The following is a 22,831-nucleotide window of genomic DNA, read 5'->3' as shown; positions in this document are numbered from 1 at the left end:
AACTGCATTGATACGGGTGGATCAATAAGGGAAAGACTGTCAATCTACAGACCACAATCTTAGCCAATATTTTGATCTTGATCAGCAAATTCGGCCTATAAGAGGTACATTCGTCCCATGGTTTGTCGGTCTTAAGTAGTACATTAATATTAGCCCTACACAGGTCTGGGGCAACTCACTGTGTTCTTTACTTGACACAAACATTGAGAGCAGAGGTTTTGAGACCATAACTTTCAACATCTTAAAAATTCAGCTGGGAAGCTGTTGGGCCTAGAAGATTTGCCTGCTTGAAGCGATTTCATTGTTTAGAGAAGCACTTCCTCCGTAATATCCGATTCCAAGACGTCAAGTTGTTGGGTAGTAATAGTAGGAAGGTGGATTTCCTACAGGTGATCCACATGTGGGTTCTGCCGAATCTACAGGCATTTGGTATAATCTTACGTAAAACCTAGCAAAGGCCTCTCTTATCTCGGATTCATTGATGCCATTGCCTCCATATTTTTCATGACTTAGCAATTATACTGCTGAGAGGTTTCCCATTCTTTCAACCACGCTAGTAATCTCCTAGCCTTGTCCCTGTTTAGTATATTCTGACACAGGATACAGGTACGATTGACAAGCTGTGTCCACTGCACAATTGTGGTATGACGTGTGCAACAGTAGCAAGGGAGGAAGGCTTGCTTCAGGTGTTTGAATCCTCGGCCTTTGAAGCCGCTGTTTTTCCCTTGATACGGACACTGACATAGATTCCCCTCAAACAGTGTCCTTATACACCTCCCATAATATTCTTGGATCGTCCACTACTGGAGTGTTGAGATCGAAATACTCCTGTGTGTTATCAGCCAGCTGTGTCGAGGCATCTGGGAAGCCAAGTTGAGTTGAGTCACCACATTGTTTGGCCGGGAGTGATCAAAGATAAACTGCGAGAGACAACTAACATCTGTGACTCTGAACAGGTCTGTATTAGGCAGGAAAAAATAGTGAATTAGGGACAAAGAAAGATCTGCTCCTGAGTGAAATGAGAAACCCTGAAAATGGGCACCTGGACTGACGGCCAAACATCAGCAAACCTCATAGCTTTCTAGTATAGTTTGGTTTGAGTCCGTTCCCTACCTTCAGTACTTGGAAATCTGTTTGTGGAGTGGTCCATCACATTGTTTAAATCTTCTCCAGTCACGCGCAAGTCGACAGTGTCTCACCAACAGCCCCTGCAATACTAGGCAGTTGGGGGGACATAGATGTTAAGGGGACCAATTATTTCCCCCTTGCGCAACCCAGTCACAAATGGATGTCTCCTTGATATCCCACATAATCAATGTGACCTCAAAGGGTGTATGCTTACAAATTAAAATTGTGACCCCTCTCAAGCCACGTGTAAAACCTGCATGCTATAACTTCCCACATTTTGTTGGTTTAAAGTACCTGCATTCCTCCAGGGTTAGGTGAGTTTCCTGAAGCAATACAAAGGCCGATTTGTCTCAGTAATTGTCGCACAGTACCCCTTTTGATCATGTCACAAAGACCATTGATATTGCAGGACATGCATGCAAAATGTATGCTGTCGGTACCACTCATTGAGGCGGCTTAGTAAAACCTTATGCAGGACTGTTGGCCCATTCCAAAGTTCATTTCTGTGCCATGAAGAAAAAACACATCTCAGCCGTGACCATGCAAAACTGAACCCCAATATACCCCAACACACCCTAACCCCATGCATCGATTTCCTGAACATGAGCTATAACCTTATAAACCAATAGCTGAGGAGCTGACTTTCCGCTTCACCTTCCAACTTCAATTAAATACAATCCCATGCCTGCGTTGTATCGGTAATAAGATGTCTTGATCGTCATGATCTATTTTTAGGTTGCCGGGAAAGTAGAACGCTTGATTCATATTTAGGGATTTTAAGAGTCAAATGATTGTCTAGCCCTCTGTAACGGAAGGCTGAAATCCAGAAAGAACGCCATCTTCGCTCCTTCCATTTCCAAGACAGATTTCAGTCTAGCTGCTTGCAGGATGGAGTCTCCATCGCGAGGATCCTTAACTTCTGACATAATCACCCCAGGGGGCCTAGATGGAATTCTGTGTGCCGTTCGGAAAAAAGCCTTGACAATCTAGTAAGGCCCACCAGTTTCGTAAACCCACCCCTCCAGAAGAAGCGCCACTTATGGCCCCTCCACCCTCTCTGGCAGTCTGACCACTCAGATGTTGTTTCATAGGTACCATCCCTCTGCTTCCTCCACTAGTTCTTCCAGGAATTTGGTCACGTGTAGGGAATTAGAAAGCTGATTCTGAATGATTTTATTGGCATCCTCCACATCCGACATCCTTGTTTCAACTTTTGTGGTGAGGTCAGAGATCTTGTCCAGAGACCCACATCAATTCCCAGCATATCGATTTTGCTTTCTATAGAGGACCTGCAGTAGTTAATCGCTTGCATTATATCTTTGAGGCTGGGTCAGGTGAGCCACCAGCATCTTTCCCTGCTCCCCCACCACCAGAATGGGTGTCTTGGAGTGGACGTCCTCTATTTTGATTTGTAGGCTATGTTTGCATACCTTATCCCTGGTCTGTCAGAAAGGAGAGGAGAAATAATTATGGCAGCCTCAATCTTTGGGGAATGAAACTTATGTTTGGTCAGATTAGTTTCCTGTTGCGTGGCCTCATTACTTGAATGCCTTGAATGGCATAACATTAAACTAGTAACACAATCATGTGGTTTTGTCCCCTTACATTCCACAAGTGTACTTTCATTTGTTGTGCACTAACCATCCGAACCCAGCCAAAGCACAACCTGAGTTGGTAACAATCTGCAAGCCTGTAGAGTTGGGACTGGAGCTGTATAAAAAAAAATGTGGCGGTGTTGCTCAGTTCTGTTGGAGAGCTGGAAAAACCTAGTTAGTTTCCCCTCTGCTGGTCTATTCTGGGTAGGTTCTGTGAGGGGGTAGGATCTCTGTCAGATTTGAAAATAATTTTCAAAGGAAAACTCATGTAGGAGACACTTCTAAAGTTTAATTCTATTCAATTATGTCAAATAAAGTAATGAATTGTTAGATTTGCTCTGCACTCATTCTCCACCACTGCCATCATTGTCTGAGTTGCCACCTTTTTACCATTACATCCCATTCTACTTGTCTTTACCTGACTTTAACAGAGCGACAAGCCAACATTCTCAATCTGGTGTGTTGCAGGTGTTGGGTCAGATGTTTTCTTGCCAGTCTGCTCAGATTATTGCTTTATGTTCGTGAATGTCAGTTCTCTCTCATGTAACCCTGAGTCATCTCCAGTTTGAAACAATAGCCACAGCAGTCCTAAGTACTTGTTTACACTCCACACTAACATGCAGTTAGCTGAGGCTTTGAATAGCCTATTAGAGTATTGATGGGAACATTGATTGCTTACTAGGATCTTCAACGCTCTCCTGTTAGCGTCTGTCAAGTACACATGCATCTGGGCTGTGATAGGCCTGTTGACCTATGTTATAGGCACAGAGCTTTAAAGCTTGCCAGACCTGGGCAGGGGACTGTCTCATTGTCTTAGGGCTTTCAACAGTGAAAGTGCTCAGTGTTCCCTGAATCAGAATCTAATATCCGTAGTGTACACTTTGATGACTATGTTGACCGACTGAAGGTCTCCCATTGGGGTGTTCAGAACTCTGCTTTTGTTATAAGCAGTATTCCAAAGGTAGGCCCAGTGCATACGTGCACATGTTATGTCCTGCTCAGAATGTTGCTCCATGAGTAGTCGTCCTCGCCAACATATGGCTGAATTGTTGCCACCTTTTAAACCGTTAATCAAAGAAAGACATTGAAGGTATTCCACATTGTCTTTCATCACAATGCATCGATTGCCACAAAGTTGAGAGGAGTTTTCTTGCCACACAAGTCATGTTTTTTTGCTTATGTTGGGGAGTTATTATGGCAGCAAGTACACCAACAGTAGCACCTTGCTGAGTGAGTGAAGTAGTGTACAGGCTGACAGGTCGGGACACCTCTTTAAAGAAATGTGGTAGCAGAGAACAGTCATTGGTCATGATTAGCCACTGAGCGCGCTTTCTCCTCTAGTTGTCATTATTGCAGTATCAGTCACTTCTTTGCTCTGCTCAACTTGGTGCTATAGCACACTTAGTGTGGTAATCTAGTAGCACTGCAGAGGAGCTACACTTGCAACTTGCATAACACATTCGTGCATTTCAGGACTTGCTAAAAGGAGAGCTGATATTCTGTCCCACACAAAACATATAAACTGGAGGCTGGTAATGGCTTATAACATGTGTGACTGATCTCTGCCTTAATGCCGGTAAGACGGAGTCTCTCCTTGCCGGCACACCCGCTCCCTCCTTTCCGGTCTCTCTGGCCGGCCTCTCTTGGCCCTCTTCCTGCTCCCACCTGTGAGGATAAAAACCTTGGTCATCTTCGACTTCACACTCTACTTCTCTCCTCACATCTGACTTTTCTAAGAAGACACACTACCAGTTGCACCTCCTCAGAGGTATTCTTCCTTTCCTCTCCTTCCCCCAGAAGCTCACTGTCTCCAGATCTCTGGTTCTATCTATGCTGGACTACTGCACTTTCTAAATCTGCCTGCCTTTACTCTCAGCCCTCTGCAACTCATCCAGAACAGGACTGCAAGACTTGTCCTTTGTCTCAAGCCCAGGGATCGTATCTCTCCAGGACTGAAATCTCTGCACTGGCTCCCATTGGCTGCGAGGATCAAGTTCAAAACCCTCTGCATTGTCCACAAGGCCTTCTGGGACCTCAATACCTACAACTCTCTTTTCCTAAATATCTTCCTTCTCAAGCTCTTTGCTCATCCATCTCCAACTCTCGCAGGGTCAGTCGCTTCTCCAAGCAACGAGTTTGTGGTAGATCTCTTTTTTCGGCTGAGGCCTCCCTCTGGAACAGCCTTCCTGCCTCTATGAAAATTGAAGAGAATCATCTCTGGTTCCGGAATCACCTAGAAACCTTCCTCTTTACTTATGCTTTCTCTCCTCCTCTGCCCTGCTGAACTCCTGGCTGAATCTGAAACTGCACTGGCCTCCCTGGCCTCCCTCTGTTCTCTGGCCCAGGTCCCCTCCCCATCAGTTGCACACCTGGACTGCCCCTCTGGCAATCATTGCACCCCAGGGCTGGTTCTGTATCCCTACCGACCCTACCTGCACTTGACACCTAATGCCCGCACTTACAAGGTAGAATGTTGTGCTGGAAGGGTCATGGCCTGGACTAAATTAAAGGGTATGTTTACGTTTTTCAGGACAACTATTGATTCAATAACTAAGCAGAAACCTGATTTTAATATAGTGCCTGGCATGGGTGCACTGTGCCGTGAACCAATGTGTCGTCATACATGCAGAATTCAATATAAATGAATGGTAGCTATGTTGGCGGTTGTATCAAAATACCGTTTGTGCACTCCACGTATGGCATCTACTTTCCTGGTTACCACTGGCAACTTGCCACCTTCTTTATAGAACCTCTGTGTTGAGCCTCAGGGCGGCTCCATTATCTTGTTGAGAGGAATTCTGGAATGTTAGAAATACAGCTGTATAGTTACAAAGACTTTGCAAAAGTTTCTCTGTGTGAATATAAAATGCAATTAAATTAACCACTCTCATATGGCATACATGCTACCCCTTCCGATTGTTTGGATACAAACTGCATAGGGTTCAACCAGGCTTCACAAAATCGCCTCCAGCATAGATGTGCAGTTTTTATGAGGGTACATTACCATTTGCAAAGTGCTCACCTTGCTGGCGAGTACAATGACATTCTGGGAAGCTTGAAACTGTTTTTTTAAATTTACTACAAACAAACTTTGTTTCCAATCAATGTCAAAGGTTTCACTGTACGTTGCTGGTCTCTAGGTGGCAGCAGTGCGCCAACCATGAAGTGGGCTTGTGGTGAAAGGCACCATTTTATAGGAGGTGCTGTTAGTTTTGGTCACCTCCGTTGCCATGGGTAGATTGCACTTCTCTTAGGTCAAGTAGGTAAACTGAGTTCTGATGCTTGCAAATCTGCTTAGAATTGCATGCTGTGCATATAGTCCGACATCTAGTGTTAATCGCAGAGTATTGCATCTTTCTTTCGAAGATCGAAAGGGGATATCGACATGGGCGTGACTGTAACTATCCCTAACGTGTAGTGTAGTGTACCCAAAATCCCTCACGCGTCGAGGTCCCTCAGATTGTGTTTTTCCGGCCAACTAGTTGGTCGCCTTATGCAGAGCTTGCAACAGTTAATATTGCTCAATATTGATTACGTTGTCCCACGACCTACGGTCGTCTAGTCTCCCAACGACTTATTTTTGATGACTGCCTTGTGGTCTTTCTGCATCTGAAGTAATCCACAACTGCTCGGCGCCTGGTGAACTGATCGTCTGTCGACTGTGTGGCTTCGGCCCTCTGGCCAGGCCCTTAGAGTAGGGAGAGTGGGGCCCTGGGTTTATTCTTTTTAAAGAATGCATTTCCTTTTCCCTTCTTTCCCCATTTGTTCTGGCTGCTTACCTGAGGTTTTTAATCAATAAAATTGAGAAAGTATAAAGAAAGGAGTGATATTGCAAATTAATGACTTTTAGCCATATTTAGGTATGAATTCGATATTTCTTAAAACCTTTTCTTTCAGACAAATGAAAAATGAGACATATATCTACATCCCGTTCCCTTTCCTCCATACTTGTTGTTCTATGGGGATGGGGACCAGAACTTTTTGCAAAGCAAATGTCCTTGAATGTAACTTTAGGCTCAGAACCAGCGGGCATCTGTTGGGCAGAACCTCTCTGAAAACTGACTCCACCTTTGAACAGTGCCAGTCAGTCGCTTCATCCACACCAGCTGGATCAGACTATTATCCAGCAACTGCTTTTGTTTTCTTCCTTTCTCTCGCACCTGTCTTCATTTTAAGTTCTATTCTTCTCTAGGTTGCCTGCTGCGGTTTCTTGCTAATTTGTTGATGTGGATCTATTTCTCTGCTTGCTAATCCGGTGTACATACGTGCTCTGTCTGGAATGTTTGGGCAAGGATTAATATTGGTGAGCCTGTGCATCTTACAACACTCTGTCGCTGAAGAAGGATCTTCAAAGATGTGAACAGATCCCTGCTTTACGCAAGACCATCTTCAGCAGTTCGTTGCAACAGAAATCTGTGGTGCCCTAGTGTGGTGACTCCTTTCTGATGAGACACATGTCCTGTGAGAATCCCAGTGGTGGTCCTGCAGTTAGTCACTCTTCTTCCAGGGGTGACCAGGGGCTCGTTGACCCTCGGTTGTCACGAGTAGCTCAATCACTGCCTTTTACTGTGCTACAGCCTGAGGTGACGACTCGGCTTAGAGAGACTTCCACCCGGATGCCCTGTTCTGAGGGCTGCCCTCCTGATGAAGTTCACTCTGAGGTCTCCATAACCTGTACCGGATGTTTAGTAGAGGTCCTGCACAAGGGGTGCACAAAAGGTCTCATGATAGAAGTGTGTTGCATCTCCATGAGGCAAATATGGCAGAAAATGCTGAGGGGCGTTTCAGGGATGACTTAACTGTGGTGACTGATGCTATTTTCACTACAGGAGTTCTCCAATTTTTTTCCCTAGGTGTTGGATCAGTGTCACGTGTCTCAGAGTGCCCACCATCCTGCCACTACCTCCCACGGTGAGCAGGGGATTGTTTGTGCAGAGTATAGACTGGTCTCCTCTGACTACTGCCACCTGTTCCATGGCATCCCTCACCCACCCCTATGAAGACCTTGTGATGTCCTTACCCTGGGATCATGCAGCACTTGAAACCAGTGCGCTATCTTGCAGCGACTTCCTCCTGGACACCTTCCTCTGCCGCCCTATTTTAGTAAATGAACCACAACCGGTTTTTGTTAATTTCCATAGGATGGTGTCTTCCTTAGCCATGACATGCTTTTTAAAGGGGCTCATTGAGGTTCTGCCGCAGGTCATGTTACTGCCACCCCCCTTTCAATCCCCATAGCAGGAACATTGAGGTCTGTGCCAGGCCAGAATAGGCTTAAACTCCAATTTTAGCCCACTCATCTATTAGGTGAACATTTCATGACCAGGTGTTCCCATCTTCGAGTGAAGGCATCAACGATCTTCCCTCTATTATGGATGTTCATGAGTACATGTCTGGAGTGACAGAATACCTGAGTTTTCCCATCCATGAAGATCCTCCTCATGAGGTTGTGGCCCTATCATGTGTTCTGGGACTAATGGGCAATGTGAGAACAAAGTATTCTGCTCCAAAAAGCAGAAGCATTGAAAATCACCAGAAACCCCCTTCCTACTACTCCAGCTCGCTTCAGGAAAAGTATGCTTGTCCATCTACAACACTGTTCATCAGCCACCCTTTACTCCAAGTCCACTCAGTCGTCTTCCGGCCATTCCTTTTACGTCTCTTCCCGGGAAGGAAAACGGATTCCTCAGCAACCACGGCATACTGGTCTACCCCAACTGTCTTATAACTGTGGCAAGCTAATGGAAGTTTGGTCCAGCTCTACACCCTTTTATTGGTAATCACCAATGTATTTCAGAGGGCCCTTCCACTGGCAAGCAGGCTGCATTTTGTTCTGCAACACAGAAGAGTGATGGCTGGAGAGTTCTGAATGAATCAGACCTACAGGATATCCTTTATGCCAAGCCATTATGGAAGGGGAAAGGCCCTATGCAAGTCAGGCTTCATCCCATCCCAAAAGCATCTGTCCAGCCCAAACTGCCAGGTAACCAATCTTCTACACAAGACCAAGCTACACCTCGCTGATGATGCAAAGTGAAACTGAAACATGTCTGGGGTTGCTTGTGTTCTCGTGCAGAAGGGATTTATAATAATAATTTATAATTGTTCTTTTATAGCGCGCTTAATACCAGAGATAGGTTTCTAAGCATAGGATCGGGATTCAAATCTGTGTTGGCCTGCGTTGTCTTGCTTCCATGATAAACTTGTTCCCCTGAGCTATCCCCCCCCCCCCACCCCTCCCCAAACAGTTTATCCTGGACTCCTTTACCCCACTCAGGACTTCAAAATAACATAGATCTGCCATTTAATGGGTCAGACCTGTGCCACACTAGCACTGATGGAAAAACTATCTAAAAGGAAAACCTTTACCCAGATTGCCAAGTCTCTGGCAGTGCTTACAAAGGTTTCTCAGAAGGACCTACTTTCTAGTCCGCACCTAGGTAAGTCAAAAGATTCAGGTCCTCCAAAGCTTTCTGAGGCTTTCTATTGTGATGTAGGAGACTACCTGTTTAATGTTTCCTGAGGATGCTATGGGAACAATCAAACTCCTAAAAGTCCATTATGCTAGTCTAACTCTTTCTCAACCCAGGATATTTCTAAATGAGGTTGTCCGGGTGCACAATTTCCCTGTGGGTTGGAGGGAGGGAGGGAGTGAAGTTTTTTTTTTTTTTTGACCGCCTGGGTTTTCCTCATCTTGTACCCATTGGCCCTTTCTTTGATCTCCAGAGGCTATTGGCTTCCCCTTCACCCTCTTCCTCATTTTTCGTCTGCCTCAATTTTTTAGCATAGTTTACAACCTCCTTCCAATGGGAGACCTGTTTGAGGTACCAGTTTTAGAGTGAGGTATCCACTTGCATGTCTGACTTTTCAACACGCTCAAGAGGAACGACTGGACTTTGCTCGGACCTTAATCTTTCTTCGCATATAGGAATTCAAGATGACAGACATGCTCAGATTGTTAGCCGTGTGTCAAGGATGTTGGTTTTTGCTAGGTTGCCCCCTGAAGAACACATATTGACACATCCTGATCTGGCCTGCGAGCAGGAAATTCCTCTACCTGTCCCTGATAGGAGACACTGATGGTGCAGACGCCTTCCATTTTACCTTCAGTTAGCTCAGTCTTCACCAAATTGACTGTTGTGGCCCGACATGGTTTGAGTGGCATCCACATTTACCAATATCTTGCTGACAAGCTTTTTCAGGCTCTTTAGACTGAAGCTCTAGTCACGCTCTTTTAATTGTCCTCTATGACTTGGGCTGACCAGAAGGAAAAAAATACTTTTCCCTAAGCAGACCATTTTGTTCATTGGCTTCCTCTGAGGTTTTCCTCCTCTGGAGAGAATCCAGAGAATGTTGGATGCAAGCCTGAATTTGTTACACCAGATCTTGTTCCTCTGCCTGGTGCTTCCCGAAGGTCCTGTACCTTGTAGGATCATGCGTCCTGGCAATCTTTCTTGCCTGACTCCAGATAAGAATAGAGGTGCACCTGGCCCTATCATGCGACCAACTTTGGGTTTGCTAGGCTGCACAAATGCATGTTCTGCCTTCTATTCGATACAACCTTCACTGGTAGTTGCAGGATCCTTTGACCGTGAACTTGATGGGGCATGACTCCCCAGGACCTCCTCTTTCTTTTTTTTTTCAAATTTAGTTTTTATTGACAATAGGCAGAAATAAGGTCGGGCCGAACATCCGACCCGATCAGCAAATAACATCAGAAAAAAAAAAAAAAAACACATTGTCGGTAACATTTTCAATTACATTTTTCTTAACTTCTTTTCCCGAATCCCCCCTCCCACCCCACCCCCCCAAACAATTAACAAGCAAAGTTTAGTGGTGTTACAAGTATATGAAATTTCGGGAAGTACAAATGCGAGCCATTCAGTTATTAAGAGTAGCACTGGGAACAGTGGGGTTCATATGAAAGGTAGGTGAGCGGAAGCTAGGCCAGGTCTAAGAGGGGCGAGTGAGGGCCCGCCAATTATATACAATTACACAGGTCTGCGTGACCAACAGTAGAGCGGAGACACAACACTCCTCCCAGGTTCTCCAGTTGTTGGTGGGCACAGAGTGGGTCCAGTTCGTGCAACTCAACCATTCAACCCTCAAACATGTATACAGCTTGGAAGTGAAAAACAGGCGGTGTTAGCCGCAATGGTTAACTCAGCAGAGTGCGGTGGGATGAGTGTTACTAAGAGTCAACGGATCAGGCGCACTCTGTTATGAGCCTGTACAATGCCCCTTCTATAAGCGCATGGAGACACAATCATCGTGCAGAAGGACTGCCATCCATTCTTGTACAAAATCTGTCATGGTATCATTCGCTATTGCTGTAAGCTTTTCGTACGAGAATATCATCCTAAGCTTATGAAGCCATTCTTCCTTGGAGGGGGCCTGGCCGCTCTTCCATTTTTGGGCAAGCGCCAGCCTTCCAGCTCGCAGCATGGCACCAATGACTTTGGGGTAAAGATTTGTTTCCGTCTCCGGCAAGGGGATACCCAGCAAGACTTCTAGTGGGTGCAAGGATGGACCGAACCCCTCAATATCTTTGATCCAGCTAAGTAGTTCCGACCAGTAAACCTGTATAATAGGACATCCCCACCACATGTGAAACCAGGTTCCCCTTTGGTGGCAACCCCTGGGGCAGAAAGGAGATACGTCTCGGAACATTTTGGACAGCAGGGATGGAGGGCGATGCCAGGAATGAAGAATTTTGAAGCTGTGTTCCATGGCAGCCGTGTATAGGGAGCCCGCGAAAATACCTTTATAAACGGCCCTCCAGGTATGGTCATCCAAGGGCATCCCCAGTCTCTCCTCCCATATGCGTTTAAAGGGTTGTCTGCCCTCTAGGTCGGACGTTATAAAGACCATATAAAATTTGGACAGCGCACCCTTACGTGATGTACTCTTGGCCAGGATGGATTCAAATGGGGTGAGGGGGCGGCTCAGCTGTTCAGACCATCCCGGGTTGGGACAAAATCCCCTTCAATCGTAAGTATTCAAAAATCGTGGGGGGCTTATCTACCAGGGCCTCAAGCAAGCTGCCATATTCTATGAAGCCCTCCTCTCGTGTCAGCTGGGAGACTCTTTCCAAGCCCAAGTCGGACCAGGCCTGTGTGTCGCGGAAGCCTCTTGTGTCTAGGTCGATAGGGGGCCCCCAGAGTGAGGATAGCGGGGAAGGCCAGGTGGTTAGGGGCTTGTTGGCCCTGCTAAGTTTCCATAGCGCCCACAGGGCTGCCAAGGTGGGGTGCATTTTTAGCTGGAGTGGGAGAACCTTAGGAGAGGCCCAAAAATAATCTCTAACCTTTTTCGGGTGGGCATGGATGTCTTCTATGTACGTCCAGTATGTGCCCATGTCATCTCGCATGTGTTCCAACATCACCCTGAGCTGGGCTGCCTTATAATAGAGTCGGAAGTCGGGGAGGCCAAAACCACCATGTGTCTTTGGGAGGGTTAAGATGGAGGATTTGATTCTAGGTCTCTTACCATTCCAAACAAAATGAAGGACACGGGACTGCAGTGTTTCAAAGAAAGTCTCGGGTATCACAACAGGAAGTGCTGCGAAGAGGTAGAGGAGGCGGGGCAGGACATTCATCTTGATTGTGACCATGCGACCCAGCCAGGAAAGCGTGAGGGGAGCCCATCTAGTAAGGTCGCTGCTGATACGGGTAAGGATCCCTGGGAAGTTGCACTGGAATAGCTGTGACAGGTCTCTGGGGATGGTAGTGCCCAGATACCTCGTGGATTCTCTTTCGATTCTGACCCCTAGAATATCGGAGTTGCTTCCGACATCCAGGTCGCTCTGGCCGATGGGCATGATGCTTGATTTGGAAGTGTTTATCCTCAACCCGGAGAAAGAGCCAAAGGTGTGTATAAGGTCGAACAATCGGGGTAGGGATATCTGGATATTGGTTAGGTAGCCCAGGATGTCGTCTGCAAATAGAGAGTTTGAAGTCACACTCCCCACATCGTATACCCGTGATTTCTGGGTCGTTCCTGACCGCTATAGCTAGAGGTTCCATTGCCAAGGCATACAATAAGGGTGACAAGGGGCATCCCTGCCGGGTGCCCCTGGTGAGGGAAAAGGGCTCCGAGGTGCCTCCGTTAACTAACACTCTCGCTGTGGGGCTGTTGTAGAGTGCTGCTACCCACCCACAAAAATTGTCCCCCAAGCCCATCTTCCGGAGGACCTTGCCCATGTAGGGCCCCTCGACCCGGTCGAATGCCTTTTCTGAGTCGAGTGAAAGGAGGTACCCTTCCACTCCCTGCCTGGATGTCTCGTGCATGAGGTCGAGGGTTTTCCTTATGTTATCGGACCCCTGGCGCCCCGGGATGAAGCCCACCTGGTCTCCGTGCACTAGGGTGGGGAGGAGTTTTGCCAGCCTATTCGCTAGGAGCTTGGCCAGTATCTTAACATCCGTGTTAAGAAGAGATATGGGGCGGTAAGATTGACATTGCACGGGATCCTTACCCTCCTTAGGCAGAACTACAATCATAGCTGACATCATTGTGGAGGGGAGGGTGCCTTGGTCTAGCGCGGCATTGAACATCTTGGCCATGAATGGAGCGAGTGCTGATCTATAGGTCTTATAAAACTTGACTGTGAAGCCATCATCTCCCGGGGCGGTGCCGCTCTTTAAAGAGGATATAGTGTCGATTATCTCCTCTGGGGAGATGGGGTGTTCTAGTGCCTCGGCTTTCTCAGGGAGAAGGCCCGGTATGGGGAGAGAGTCCAGGAATTGGTCGATGTCTTTCCCATTCCCAGTATATTCTGAACTGTACAATTTTTCATAGTATAACCTAAATTGCTCTGCGATCTTGGCGTCCCTCGCGGTAAGGTTCCCTTCCGTGGTGCGAACCGAATTGACCCTCCTACTATTCCTGAGTTCCCGAAGTCTCCAGGCCAATATCTTGTCCGCCTTTTCCCCCTTTTCCATATATTTTTGTTTCAAAAAAGAAAGCTTCCTTTCCGTTTGTCCCACTTGAAGGTCGGCTAGCTTAGCTCGCAACCCCTGCAATTCCTCCCATTGCCCAGGGAACATCTGCGTTTTCAGTTTTCCCCCTGGTTAGATGGCCGCTATCTTGCCTTTCAGCTGTTTCTCCTCGTGCTCCCTCACCCTCTTCCTTCTGGACCCAATACTTATGAGTGTGCCTCTAATGGTTGCTTTAAATGCCTCCCATACTCCCATGGTGCCTACCTCTCCATTGTCGTTCAGGGCGAAGTAATCTTCTATGGCTACGAGGATGGTTTGGCGTATCTCCCTATCTTGTAAGAGGAGGTCATTGCACTTCCATCGGGTTTCAGCTACCGGGGCGGGGGGGAGGCCAATCTTTATCGTCACCATATCGTGGTCTGTCCAAGGGACAGTCTCTACCCCCGAGCTTGCGACCTCTCCCTGCAACGATGAGTCCACCAGGATGTAATCTATGCGTGAAAAAGCATCGTGAGGCTTGGAGTAGAAAGTGTAGTCGGGGTTCCGGCCCTGTACAGTGACATGTGTATCGCACAACCCCAGCACCCCATTCACTTCCTGAAAGGCCTTCGCCAACTTCCTATGGTGACGGATGCTGGGGCAGGGATTTGCAGACTTCCTGTCCCGCTCGGGGCAAAGCACCATATTAAAGTCCCCCCCCCCACCAATAGGGTGCCCTCGGAGAATGCCAATAGTGTTCCTCTCATACCCTCCCAGAAGGTGTCTTGTGCTTCATTCGGGGCGTATATGCAGACCAGGGTGAACAAGCGGCCCCGCACCTCCCCTTTCACCATGAGATACCGACCCTCTGGGTCTGCTTTCGAGGCTTTAAACCTAAAGTGGGCCCCAGGGGCTACCAACAGGGCAACTCCCCGCTTCTTCGTTTGTGAAGAGGCCGTGAACAAATGCTCTATGGTTTTGGCCTTGAGCTTAGGCTCTTTACCTCGAACCCAATGAGTCTCTTGTACAAAAAGGAAATGAAGACGTAACTTCGCAAACTCCCTTAGGATCAACGACCTCTTTGTGGGCGAGTTGAGCCCACGGACATTTAGTGACCCCACTGTTAAGGATAGGAGTGGATCATCCATGAAAAAAGATGTCAAGGCTCATAACTCCCTTCCCTGAATCGCAAGCGTCGCAGTTCCCACAATGTCTTTGCCGCCCACAACAGGCTCGGAGGAGCCCCCGGGGCGCACGAGTAACCCAAAAACTTAGCGCGCAACAGCAGTAACCCCAACCCCCCCTCGTCCCACCCCCCTCCCGCCTCCCCCCTGATCGCCTGGTTGATTCGTGACATTGTCAGGACAATCCAAACCAGGCCACCGGTGTCTCCCCCCTCCGGGCTCATATACTTCTTTTAACTTATGATTCGAGCCCCCCCCTATCCCCGGTTACAATACAATTCACAGACTACTACATCCCCTTCTGTTCACCTAGTCAAGTGTCACTTGCTTCGTGAGGCACCAGCGGCTCGTTTCCACTGTTCAAGGGAGCTGGAGACGTTGGGGCCACTCTCCTGTACTTTCTTTGGCCTCGGACTCTGCGCCTTTCCTTCGGTGCTTTGTTCCCTTTCGGACCTGTCGGGGGTCGCACACAGTTCTGGTCCTCCGTTTCCATACTTGGATTGTCTAATAGTTCGCCCGACACTCTCTGGATATCGTCTTCCGTGATCAATGCGTACTTGTAGCCCTCGAATTCAAAGGAGAGTGAAAAAGGATACCCCCACCTATACCTGACTCCCCTGGACTGGAGCATCTTCGTCAGGGGAGCACAGAGTCGGCGTCTCGCGAGGGTAAAGGCCGACAAATCCTGATATATCGAGATCCGGGCTCCTTCCCACTCCACCGGCCCCTTCTTGCGAGCTAATTCGATGATCCTGTCTTTTTCCGAGAAGTAGTGAAAGCGGACTAACACCGATCTGGGGCCTCTGGATGGTGCCCCTGCTCTGTGGGCTCTGTCGATGGTGGGTTCGCTGGTGTTAGCCCCTTCAAATAAGATTCCTATTACCACATTAACGGCCTTGATAATGTCTGCCTGCGTTTCGCCGTCGCGTTCTGGGAAGCCCAGGAAACGTAGGTTGCAACGACGTTCTCTATTCTCCAAATCGTCCATTTTTAGGGCGCATTTTTCTTCCCTTCTCTCGAGCTCCGACAAGCGCATGTCAAATTGGGTTTCAACGACGTCGGCTGAGGCTGTGTTGGATTCCAGTGCCTGGACCCTATCGTCCAAGTTATCCACCTTTTTGTCTAGGGTGTCTAATGTAATGTCCGCTCTGAAGCCCTTAATTTCTTCCAATAGGGCCGCCATACCTCTGGTGACTGAGTTTGCGTCCATCGGTTCCTGTTGCACCTGGGCCGCCATTACGGGGGGCGTGCGATGAAACTTCTGCAAGGATTCCCTCCAGTTCATAGGCCTTAGCCCCAGTAGGCCCGGGATGCGAATCGCGGTGCTAGAGGCAGCCTCGGAGGTTAAAGCGGCGACTCCGTTCCGCGAGGGACTGGGGGCCAAAGAGCTTCCCTCTGTGGATGGTGGGGGAACTATTCAGGCCAGGCCTTATTACGTAGGTGATAGCCTCCCGTGTCTCGTGCTCTCCGGGCCAAGGATTTAGCGGAGGTCCGCCCGTTTCTACCCGCGTTGATCTTTTCCGTTGTTACGTTCGGGGTGTGGGGGGCTCACCTCTTGTGCCCCGAAGGGGCTCACCGGGGTCCGCCTGCTCCTGCGGGTGAATCCCTGCTCCTCTCGGTGCGGGCCCTGTCTTGGCCGCCCGTCGTGCTATGCGCCTGTCCTCTTCTCCAAGGAGCGAGCCGCGGGTCACCTTCACCAGAAAGACCCGGGCGGGGGGAGGAATCCACTGGCAAGGGGCGCGCTCAGGCCCGGGCTCGTCGTAGATTTCCGCGGAGCCGCGGCGCCGCGGGGAGGAGGGGCTTCCGTCCCGCAGGGAAGTAAGTGCTCAGAAGTTCAGACTGGTTCCACCTACGAAGCTCAAATTTGGGCTGGGGGTGCCCGACACCTTCCTACAGGCTTGGGTGGTGTCGGTTTCTCACTCCTGGGGCGTCGGGGGGTGGGGGGGGGGCTCAGGTCCCGCGATCTGTGCCCTGTCGAGGAGACGAGCGGAGATGCGTCAGTCCATCTCTGCGCCCCCTGGTGGATCCCCGGACCTCCTCTTTCATTGGCTGTTGTCATTCATCCATTTGTCATATCATAATCAGTCTTTTAGAACTTGGAGCCGTCTTTCTGGCACTAAAGGCCTTTCTGCCAATGACCTTGTGAAAGGCAATTCTTATTCAGACAGACATGACCTTTATGTAGTACCTTATGAAGCAGAGTGGGATCAAGATCTATTCTGCCCTTAATGGTGGAAATGGGCTCTCTAGCACTGCATCCTCCTAGTGGGGAGTTGGATCTGGCTGGCCCACACAACATGGAAGTGAACAAGCTAAGCAGATTAAATCCAGCCAGGAATTGGAAATTCATCCTTTTATTCTACCACTATCTACATTGAAACTCACTGCCATCCCACCTATCCCTGTGCTGAAAGAACGCGTGCCTCCCTGACAAATATCAAATGTTGAAAATGTGCCTCTCGACAGTCTCTAGGTGACTGTCTCCACATTGCATGGGTAAACTGTTTGCGCTTTGCTCTTCCTCCAATTCTCTTCATTCACAAGACAATTCCTGAATAGAGGCTGTCCCAGGGATAGACTGATTCCGACTGCGCCCCGCTGGCTGGGTTTTGTTTTTCAGACCTGAGGGTCCTGCAACATCTGGGGCTTGTGTTTTCTCCTGCTGTTTCCAAAAATGATCCTCAACAAGGTTGTTTTTCTTTCGATTCAAATGTGTTGCTGGTTCCTTTCCCAGGAAGCAAGGAAAGTTTCCATCAGAAACCAGTAATGGACTAAGCGACTTAAGTCCTATCACTGGTGTCTTGAGAGGAGGCTTAGCCCTCTGCTTCTTGGATCATGTCATTTATTTGGTATGAAGAAATATTGCTTCCATTGGGGTATAGAGCAGCTCACATCTCTAGTGGGGTTTTTCTACTTCCAATCTGATCATAGAACACCATTTATATGGCCTTTCTAGGCAGAAATCCTCACTGATTCTTAGATCTAAACATGCTTTCACCTTTCACGCACAAACCTATGTCTTTGGCAGACTGTGTAGAAGGTGGCCTTCCTGTTCATAGTAACTTTGATTTAGTGCATTAGCAATTATCAGCCACTTTCAGTCTCCAAACTCTACACCGCTTTCTACATAGACCAGAGCATGCTTAGGGCAACCATTCCATTCTCCCAATGTTGCTTCTGATTTTCACCTCCATCAAAATGTAGTCTTCCCAACCTTCTTTCGATCCCTTGATTTGTACACTGAGTAGATGCTCCATCTCCTGGATATTCGCCAGTTTCTCAAATTCTACCTTGACTGTAGCCAGGCAATATGCAAAGGCTACAACCTTTTTGTTACCTTTTGGCAGCCCCCAACCAGGGAACAAGCGCTTCTCTATACCTTTCACTGATGGATGAATTGTCTTGCATTTCAGAAACCTACAAGATTCAAGGAGACTCTCCTCCCAAATGCCAGCATGCTCAAACAGTTAGGATAAAGGTTACTATAGTGACCTTCCAGAGACCTTTCCTTTGGAAGGTCCTAAGTGAAGCAGCCATGTGAATTACCCTCTCAGGCTTCTGAAAACACTACTGCATGGAAACGAGTGGCATAACATGCAGGTTATGGTCAGCCTATCTTCCTGAACCCGTTTGATTAGTGTATGATTAAACCATTCAGGGAATCCTGCTCCCATCATAAGTAGAGCGGAAAGTGGATGATGCGTTTGAGTAAGAAAGTTACCGTAGTGACTGCTGTACTCCTAGTTCAGAGTCCCCTTTGCTCTTATAAAATGTTTATCAGCCTGACTATTGTGGAGGAAAAAAACTGGCAGGAATTGCCAGGAGCCAGAGTGCGAATGCAGATCAGAGACACCCCATGCAGGCCTGCTGGTTTTTTTGCACCTACAGTTCAACTCTAGGACATTTGCTATTGAAAAAGGCTCTGGTCCCGTCCCGCTATGGCAGACCTCTTTAAGTATGGATGAAAGGAAACTATGAACTAGGAGAACTGAAGTCACAACAGAGGTCACTACTGAGTTCATTGAAAATGCAGGAGCCTTGTAAAACACAATTTTATTGTAAGGTTTTGCATTTAAACAGGCTTGCATTGAATTGCACCAGTGTTAAAATAATCTCTTGTTTTTATTGCAGGTTTTGATGGGTAGAGTACCAGATAGAGGTGGTCGACCCAATGAAATTGAAGCACCACCTCCTGAGATGCCACCATGGCAAAAGAGGCCTGAAGGAACACAACAAGGTGGAGGAAGAGGAGGTGGAGGAAGAGGTAGCTATGACCAATCCTATGGAGGACGTGGAGGCTATGACCGTGGAGGCTATGACCATGGAGGACGTGGTGGCAGTGGAGGAGGTAGCCGTGGCGGCTATGATCATGGTGGGCGAGGTGGAGGGAGAGGAAATAAAGTTCAAGGAGGCTGGACAGATGGTGCTGGAAGTGGTTATCAAGATGCCAGCCATCAGACTGGTGGCTATCATGGAGGAGGTGGTGGCTACCAAGGCGGAGGTGGCTATCAAGGAGGTGGTTATGGTGGTTATCAGCCTTCCTCCTATTCTGGAAGTGGATACCAAAGTGGGGGATACCAACAAGACAACAGATACCAAGACAGCGGGCACCAAAACGACAGAGGTGGTGGTCGTGGAGGAAACCGTGGAGATCGCGGAGATCGCGGAGATCGTGGCAGCCGTGGTGGTCGTGGGACCCGTGGAGGCCAAGGGGGAGGTTGGGGTGGTAGAGGTGGTCAAAACTATAATCAAGGTGGTCAGTTTGAGCAGCATTTCCAGCATGGAGGCTATCAGTATAATCAGTCTGGCTTTGGGCAAGGAAGAAACTATACTAGCTGAGGCTACCACAACTGAAACGCCCGCAGAGCTCAGTTAATAGACACCTAATATTCGGCAATCTTCTGAAAGTGCTTTAAGAGCATATGTAACAGGCAGTCATATTGTGGTAACATGTCTTTTCTTGGATTTCTTTGTTTTGTCTTTCAAAATCTGTTTGAGGTTAAAAGACAGGTAGCATATGCATTCGCAACAACAAACTTGTGTAGCCAAGAAGTCTAATAACCCAGCACTATTCATTGAATACCATCCCATTTGAATTTAAACGGCGCTCAAAGACCTAAACATTTATATAGATGGTATGATCCACCCCATCTGTGGGAGGGCCAGTGAAGGCAGAGGGAAGAACGTTCACCAAGGATCTACTCTGTCATTACAAATTCAGTTACAAGACCCCCTTTAAGACCTGTCTTATTTGTAGCTGCAATTTGTACATTACCCAGTGACGATCTTCCACAAAACCCCAATCAGTTTAATAAGTTATTCAATTCTTTACAAATGCATATTACTTTACATTCTTCACCAACAGAATTTTTGAAAACCCCTCCATCTTATTAATACATTTCTTATTGATTCGGGATGACAACCTGGAGTACTTCTTCATGAATGGCAATGCTTCACTGAAGATTCAGGACAAAGACTGGTCTTTTAAGACGTGGAATACAATTACAACATTGGCAACTTATTAAAGTATTGAGCATTATAAAATCTGTTTTTACATGTTCAACACAACTTATTTTTGAAGCACATTTTGAGTTTTGCAGCACCGTTTTTAGGTGTATTCTGTTTTTTAATTGAGAACCGAGGGGAGTGCACTTTTTGAATAAATTCCACACTTGCGGACTGAAAAGCTTACCCTGCTGCCTCTATTAGATGAGCTCATCTGCAGATATTGTTACATAGTCCTGCCTTTCACTTATTGAGACCTGGAACAGAAAGACCCATGGATATGCCGCAAACAAAACCTGTAAGCATTGAATTTAAGAAAAGGAAAACATTAAACACACACAAACATATACAGCTAAACATGGAGATTTAAACATTGCTCCTAAGAACTGAATGTTTTACTTGAAATCAGCTAAGAAGCAGCAGCCTAACCTATGTACAGTATGTTATTTTGTGCACAATTTAATACCACTTTTTCAGCAAATGCTTAGTGGTTTGGAATTGTATTTTATTTTTTGGCAGTGAAGGAGTTTATTTTCATCGAAATGCACTACTTTCTAGGCAGATCAGTTCACGCCTGGAAGCGGCCCTTTAATTTTGCTGCAAATAGCAAACCCTGGCTGAGTTTGAAATATTGTTTTACGCATATTCTTTCCTGAAAGCCACATGACTCTTTTGCTGGGGATTAAGTAACAGAAGAACTTTCCTTTTGTGTACATAAGCATAGACAAGCTGTGAAAGAAAATGGCTGAAGGTGTGCAGTTGTATGAAAGGTGAGCAATAAAAGCTGTTCTCCAGGATGTTTTCTTTGTTTATTTCTTTAGTTATTTATATATCTTATTGCTTGGTCTGATACCAGGATGGATGAGCCTTCTGGTATTGGGTGTCTTTCTGGTGTTAAATAAAAGCAATTTCTGATGTTTGTTAATCTGCTTAGAATCACATGCTGTGCATAGGTCCGACATCCAGTGGTCACTGCGGAGTATTGCATTTTGTTTTTCGTAGTCGAAAAGGGGACGTCGACAAGGCGTGTCTGAAACACTATCCCTATAGTGACGTGCGTTGTACCCACAATCCCTCACGCGTCGAGGTCCCTCAGATTGTTTTTTTCGCCCAGCTTCTGGTCGCCTTCACGCGGAGCTCCTCGAGAGACATTGCAACTCCTCGACCTTTGGTCGTTTTTTCACATAATATTAATAATCCCTCCCTCGACGCAGTTGTAAACTGTTCTCCGCCGAGCAAAATCTTCGACGGAGGGTCGAGAGGAGGAAATCCTTCGGCGCTGCCGAACACGTGGCCTGGCCTCGCAGGCCATATACAGTAGGGAGAGTGGGGTCGTGGGACATCTCTGGGTCTTTTCTGAGAATGCCTTTCCCTTTCCCCTTCCTTTCCCTTGGGGTGCTTATCGCGATTTATTGCCTCGGTTATGGAGAGGACACCCTTTAGGTTTTGCCTGCTTTGCAAAGGCAAATTCACTTGGAAGGACAAGCATTCACGGTGTAACCGCTGCTTGCCCCTCGATCACAAGGAGGAAGGTTGCGCGGCTTGTCGGCTTCTTAAGCCTAAAACTCTAAAAGACCGTAGGGTTAAAAGGTGGGCGGCCTACGCGATGTCGAAGGCCGAAGGTTCACTCGCCGCTGCTACCACCGACAGTGACGAGGAACGCGATAACACGACCTCCGCTACGGAAGTCGAAACCCCCTCTAAGGAGCGCTTGCGCGCTTCGTCGTCTGTCCCCGGCCCCGACGGGCTCGGCTCACGCCCTGCTTATGGGGATGAACACCCCGGCGACACTGACGCACACAAAGACTCACATAAGCACACAACCCACGGCTCTTCTTCGTCTAAGACGAAAAGAGCTTCGGCGCCCAAGGAGACGCAGGTTCCACCGGCGGCCTCCTCGGACCGTTCGGGTTCGAAGCCCCTCTCGCAACCGCAGCCGCGACCAGCGACTGGGCTTTCGGCAAATAAGGGCGCCGCCCCCAAACCATCGGCCGGCGCGCATCAACAGAAGGCGCATACCGCCGTAGAGCGTTCGACACCCATAGCGTCGAAAACGCAAGCTTCCGCCGACAAACGAGTCGCCGACAAACGAGTCGCCGAAAGCTTGGCGAGGATCGCTGTAGCCGACGCCCAGAAGCGTACGCCGAAGAACACGTCGAGCGCTACGCATAAGTCGAAAGACACGCCGAAAAAGCCTGAAGAAAGGCAGGGACTACCCCCTTCAGTCGGGGGGTCACCCAGCACACCTGAAGGTTTTTCGGAGGGCGACGGGACACTTTCCTCAACGCTTTGGGAGAGGTCGAGCCGTTTCCAGCTAGATGACTCTATTTTTCCCCCGCCAGACCGCTCTGGGGTACCCCATGAAACCATGGAAAGACTCCACCTCTGTATGGAGAGGATGGAAAGGTTTATGAATACCCAGACCTCTCAAACTCCAAAGAGGACTAGAGAAGGGCCTCAGGAGGACCCCAGGGCCAAAAATCCGAGGCTAGTCGATCCCCAGGTG

General features: G+C 47.9%; 1 protein-coding gene across 1 annotated transcript in view; it reads left to right on the top strand.

Annotated features, from left to right (window-relative positions):
* The window catches only part of FAM98A (family with sequence similarity 98 member A), a 435,025-nt gene extending 413,903 nt beyond the window's left edge, over positions 1 to 21,122 (top strand). The window contains exon 8 of the mRNA XM_069607916.1: positions 18,952 to 21,122. Within this exon, the coding sequence (XP_069464017.1) occupies positions 18,952 to 19,659 (708 nt within the window). The 3' untranslated portion in view covers positions 19,660 to 21,122. The remainder of the gene's footprint in view (positions 1 to 18,951) is intronic.
* The last annotated feature ends 1,709 nt before the right edge of the window (positions 21,123 to 22,831 follow it).

The sequence above is a fragment of the Ambystoma mexicanum genome, chromosome 4q (genome assembly GCF_040938575.1).
Source record: "Ambystoma mexicanum isolate Mex_15411 chromosome 4q, UKY_AmexF1_1, whole genome shotgun sequence".
Taxonomy (NCBI): domain Eukaryota; kingdom Metazoa; phylum Chordata; class Amphibia; order Caudata; family Ambystomatidae; genus Ambystoma; species Ambystoma mexicanum.
The sequence above is the reverse complement of the archived record's forward strand: the minus strand, read 5'-3'. Positions and strand labels throughout refer to the sequence as shown.